General features: G+C 39.9%; 1 protein-coding gene across 1 annotated transcript in view; it reads right to left on the bottom strand.

Moving 5' to 3' along the window:
- Positions 1–4,796, bottom strand: part of FAM129A (family with sequence similarity 129 member A) — a gene marked incomplete at its 5' end in the record, with an annotated part of 13,351 nt that extends 8,555 nt beyond the window's left edge. The window contains 2 exons of the mRNA XM_019528345.1: positions 3,317–3,424; positions 4,674–4,796. Coding sequence (XP_019383890.1) covers positions 3,317–3,424; positions 4,674–4,796 — 231 coding nt within the window. The remainder of the gene's footprint in view (positions 1–3,316; positions 3,425–4,673) is intronic.
- Between the last annotated feature and the right edge of the window lie 941 nt (positions 4,797–5,737).

The following is a 5,737-nucleotide window of genomic DNA, read 5'->3' as shown; positions in this document are numbered from 1 at the left end:
TTTTTTGCTTCCCTGCCTGCCATCTGACACCTCCAGGAAAGGAATTTTACCTGATCAACACATCAAAGAGCTACTCAACATAGCTCACAAAGACACTCTCATGGACCCAGAGGGACAGACTTCCATCTTCAGCTCCCTCTGTGCAAAAATGAAGTTTATTTCCTACCTATGGGGACTTTTTACAATCTTGTACCATCTATACTTTTCCCAGAGCCTGACTTTGATCTTGAAAGCTTGCAGAAAGGGACAATTTCCTTGTGATTGCCCAGTTGGTCTAATAAAAGGTATCATTATGAAACCAAGAATTCTAGTTTTTTGTAAGCATTAGAATACATTGTTTTAGGACACTAAATAATTCTTAGATTCTAAATAAGCAGCAGGTGAGCAAATAACTGTGCCAAAAACTGTCCTCCAAAGTACGCACACTGTTAAAAAAAAATAGTGGGAGAGGCAGAGATTTGTTATTGGAGTATAATGCTTCTAACTCAGTGCTTCATATACAGCCTGTCTAGCAGATGAGTATTACCACTAGGTGGCAGTATGTGAAGTGATTATGGTGACTTCTGCCTCCGTGTAAGATACCAGCATCATCAGAACCATGATCTCAAAACAGACATCTCTATTGGCTTATTAGCTGAAAAGTACCTGTAAAGGTTTCATCAAGCAATCAAACAGTTCTAGAATTGGTTGCTAATTTACATGGAGACCTGATGTACACTACAATGTCCAGCAAGAAGAACTTGAGTTTTGGTAGAAGTTTATGCACTGCCCAGATCAATAGATAAAACGAAGACTTTGTTCTCCAGTATAACGAATGTGATGAAACATTGATTAATACCTATTAATAAATATGTAGTCCTGGATGTACTGTCAATAGTTTACAAACAGTAGGAAAACCATTAAATTTGGGTATATGAAAAGAAATAGAAAGGCATCCCTTTAAAATATGTATATAATGTGTGAATATATTCAATACAGAAAAAAGCATAAATTTGAATATTTAGATGATTCATGCTTGCAAGCCAATGGACATATATGCCTAAAAATCATGCAAATCAGTCTCCTTGCTATTTAAATTTCTCATATCTATTATATTATTTCACATGTTGTCTTTCCCATATGCAGTCACCAAAACTGATTAGTCTTAGATCTTGCATTGTGACAAATACATAGCGATCAATGCCACCAATATATTTCAGTATGCTAAACACCTCTAAGCCTCTTCTTTCTCATTTATTTTAACTGTATACAGAACAATTCTGAGTTGAAATTACTACAAGATCAGACGCAAGGATTTCTTAGGGTGATACCGTTTATTGGACCAACTCTGTAGTTAGGCTAAAGTTAGACGAACAGTTAAATGCAAGACATTCTTCATCAGGTCACAGTAAGCCAGACACAGCATAGCGAGAAACCACTAAGATTAGTGGTCTTTCCACACTCCTAATTCTGGGAAAAATGTTGGGACTCATTACTTCTGTAGTACAAAATTAAGAACACGTGCAACCCTTTTGGGCTCCCAAACAAAACCGAGAAGGTCCCTGTTTTTTTTTTTTTTTGTTTGTTTTTTGTTTTTTTTATTTGGGGGGTAAAATAAGGAAGAGAACCTTACTCCTAGGATAGCAGTGCTGGATATGTCTATACTGAACTTTTATAAGTTGTGTTACCTAGCGACAGTAGTCTGCATATTTGCTCCAGGCTTACGAGCAAACATTTGTAGTCTGTAACAAACATGGAGTGTCCACAGTAATTTTTACAAATCAGTTAAAGCATCTCAAGTTAAGCAATCAATTAGAATGAGATAGATACAAGAGTCATGTGAAGACAAGCTTTTGGCAGTTATACATGTATGTCTGCGTAGTTTGTCACGCATCCCTTGTCCTATATGGCACTCTGAGTTGAAGAAAATTACCAGGGCAGACACTGAATATGCAGAGCGATTTGCCAATGTCCTAGTGCAGGGGAAAGTTCCTCAGTGATGGACAGACTTTCAGCTTAATAGAATATCCATAGTGCTGTGGAACCTGAAGACAGATCTGTGGGTGCAGGGCTGTCAGGCAGAGAGAAAAGAACAGCTCAACCAGACCCAGATTTGTCCTCAGCCTGCAAGAAGACTGGATCAGGGCAGGGATTCCCCCAGTGATTGTCCCACCACTAAACTTCATATGAAACAGCAATCTCTACCAATACGCAAATAATCTGACAAATACGAATACAATCCCCGCCGCCCCCAAAAACCCAAAAAACAGGGACTTAAGTCCTTTCCCATCTCTCCATACATTTTAGAACTAGAAGGAGTTTACAGAGGCCTGAGAGCTGGAATAATTCCCAGTACTCCAGCTGTATGGAAGAGACGTGTGACAGGCCTGGACATAAAGTTAACAAAAAGATGTGAAAAGAGAGCATATTTGCATGAGTTCCTGTAGCAGGGCACTGGGGTGTACCTGATCCTTTAAGGGAGCTCTCAGCCTGTGAGACTGCTTGCGGGGGCTAATGAAAGACTGACCTGACCAAAAGAGACCCCAGGCAAGTCCCCCAGGCAGAGAAGGACTGTTTTACAGGCAAGTGGCCTTTGTTTTATTTTGAGCCCACAGAGCATCCTGGTGCCCATGGAAGAGCTAAGCCAGATCAGAAGGCCCCTGAGCCCAGTGAAGGGCTGCAAGTTGGTCCAGGGGGTCTGGAAGCCCAGAGAAGGGGAAGCATGTTGGACCAGTGGGGTCTGAGATCCTGGAGAAGGGCTGAGTTCATAACTAAGCAACATCACAGATAGAGAACACCTGTGAGGCTTGAGGCATGGTATAGGGGAAGTACAGAGCCACGCAAGGAACCCTTAAGGCAATAGGTGCCCGGCAGAAGTACAGCTAGGCTGAGAGGGCCTGCTAGTATGGGGTGCAAGACTGACTGAGGGGACCCAGGAGAGGCCCACTGGGGAATGACACAGACTCTGGCTCATGCAGAGTCCACAGGCAGCCTCCCTTTTATAACCTTCATTAAGAGCTAGGCATGGTGGGCAAGATTCAAGGGAAGGGCTGCAGCCAAGCCTGAGCTGGGCAGGAGCCACATGGCTGCCCTGTGGCCATGGACTTACTACAGTTCCCTATGCCCCGCACCCTGATCACAGCCACATCTCTTGTCCTTTCCCTACTCCTCATGAACCAAACTGACCACCCTTGGTCATTTGGCCCTACGTATAGCTGCTCTACACAACCACCTACGGCTAATCAGTATTAGATGTCTAAGATTTAGCCATCAGTATATAAATTCCATAATCGCTTTCATAATTCTTTTTTAAATACAGGGCAGTGAAGTAACTTACTGGTTTGCATAGTGAAGCCAGTGTCTTCTGCATTGTGGGTAATGTGATCTCTACCAATGCTTCCTGAAATATCTTCTTCCGGACAGTGCTACTGTCATAATCATATTGCTGTCAAAACCAGATAAATTGGAAAAACATATTTGGAACAATTATTCATACGAGTCATCTGTCCTGCTGCCTTGTCACTAGTGATGGGCACCATATAGAGCATGGGTCCCAGACTGTTTGAAGTAGGCACTGCATGTGGTACTGTGGCACACCAGCAAAGACCAAGCACCACATGCAGTGTGGAGATGTTGTTTAGTGGATGTCTGCTTATTTTGTTATTTTGCTTTGTTTATTCACTCTCGCTGTATGCTACCCTAAGCTTTTGTTGGGAAGGGCAGCATACAAATTGTATAAATAAATACAGAAATATATAAATGCATAAATACATTTTTATAGCTTTGCTATAAATATATAAATACATAAATATATACATACATAAATACATTTTTATAGCTTTGCTACTTACTGTAGTTACAATTTAATCAGCTAAGGATCTGACACTAAGAAGGCACTGTTCATGCAAATAATGTCATACATATTTAAAAGAATTAGCCAAACTATTTTGAAATGCAAAAAATATCTAGGTTTGGCCAAAATTTTATCCATATGGTTTTTCCTCAACTACTTGTAACAGCATGTGACTAGAAAAAAAACCATGCTCCAGAGACTTGAGTACAGAAATTGGAGTTAGGAAATCCTGTCTTCTAATCTAGTCTCTAGCCATTAATATCCTCTAGGCAAACCTGTGGTCTCTGCCCTCATTTGTAAAATGGATGTAATACATAGGACACCAATCCTGCCAGCCCTCTGCACAAAATTTCTATTGGGTTCCAAGTACAAATGATTTTACAGGATTAATATCCTTGCTCACATGGACTGAAATTCAATCCTACACAGATGGCTAGCACATGCACCACATTAATCCTATTTAATCATTGTTTTGAGGGTTTATGCAGCACTTGATATATTGTACAAACCTTTTCCTGAAGTCTACACAGAGATGAGTTTTCCACCTGGTGTTGTGGGGATTAACTACTATCTCTAAAGCACGTCTAAGGAAGAATACTGCTACTATTGCTTTCAGTCATCCCCATCATAGATGGAAAACATGATTCTCCATAATATTGCTACTTGCATAGTCATTTAATTTTTATCAAATGCTATTAAATTCACATTTTCTGTTACATGGTGCAGAACAATTTCTTCTCAGTATTAAATAGGACAAAATGTACCCTTTATTTACTACAAAAAGATAATCAAGCCAGATCCCTTAGTGTTTTGGTATACAATTGACCCAGAGAACTGTTACCTTTAGTACTCTCAGTTTGACTTTTTCAATGGCTGTTGCAATTTTTGCTGTGTCTCCTTGCAGGTTTGGAGAAAACAGCTGTCCAAAAGTATAAACAGCATTTTCCATAAGCTGGAAATAAAGACAAAGATGTTAAATGCTAAGGATTCATGTTTCCATATGTATTGTGAACCTCGTTCTGCTGAGGTGGGGTGCTGTACACGAAAGTGGCTGACCCACAAGTAAACCTACAAATGTCAAGAAACATTGAGTTACACAAATACAGCTATACTGTCAAACTACCTAAGCGTAGATGCAACTTACATTAGCACATGAACATCTCCGCTAGAATGGCTTATAGTGGTTCCCTGAGCAAATCAAGATATATGGACATTTTTATGCCAGTGTAACTAGTTTACACTAGGGATTTTTACTCTCATAGAAGCATTACAATAAATAAATAAAATCAAGCCTCTAACCATCATTACTATAATGGCAAAAGCATCTACCTTAGAGCTGGCCTTATTTTACAAACCAACAAACAACAAACTGTAAACTAGATTTAAAATTCTGTTTCAGGAGTCTGAGCCAAAGCTCAGGAGTAGTCAATGGAAGCCTGCTTTCAACTCCAGGGTCTTGTGGATCAGGTGTTAGCTGTCCAAACAAGATGAGGCCTTTAAAAAAAAAACAAACTATTTTGACAGCTTCCCTCATAATATAATTAGCAATTAATCCCCCAAAATTAGATAGCTGAAAAGTACAATGTCCTCTCAAGGAATACTAATATCTAGAAGCTTCCTGTTTTGTGAATTCTGCATATTATCTAGTGATATACTAAAAACCAGCCTTAAGTTAATGAAACACTTTATAGCAACACTTTTGCAGCTGGAAATTATCTGTGTTTAATGAGGTTTCCATTCTAACTTTTAACCAAGGGTTTCCATTTGCATTCTAATTCCTCTTGATGCCTCCACTGCTCTCTGTCCTTTTCCAGTGATGCAAAACTCTGCAACAGCTACTGTTTCTGAAAAGAGTCCAAGGCACCTTCTCTTCTAGAACAGCGCGCGCGCACACACACACACACA

Source organism: Gavialis gangeticus, unplaced genomic scaffold (assembly GCF_001723915.1).
Source record: "Gavialis gangeticus isolate Ggan-Ray unplaced genomic scaffold, GavGan_comp1, whole genome shotgun sequence".
Lineage (NCBI taxonomy): Eukaryota > Metazoa > Chordata > Crocodylia > Gavialidae > Gavialis > Gavialis gangeticus.
This window is presented reverse-complemented; position numbering and strand designations above follow the sequence as displayed.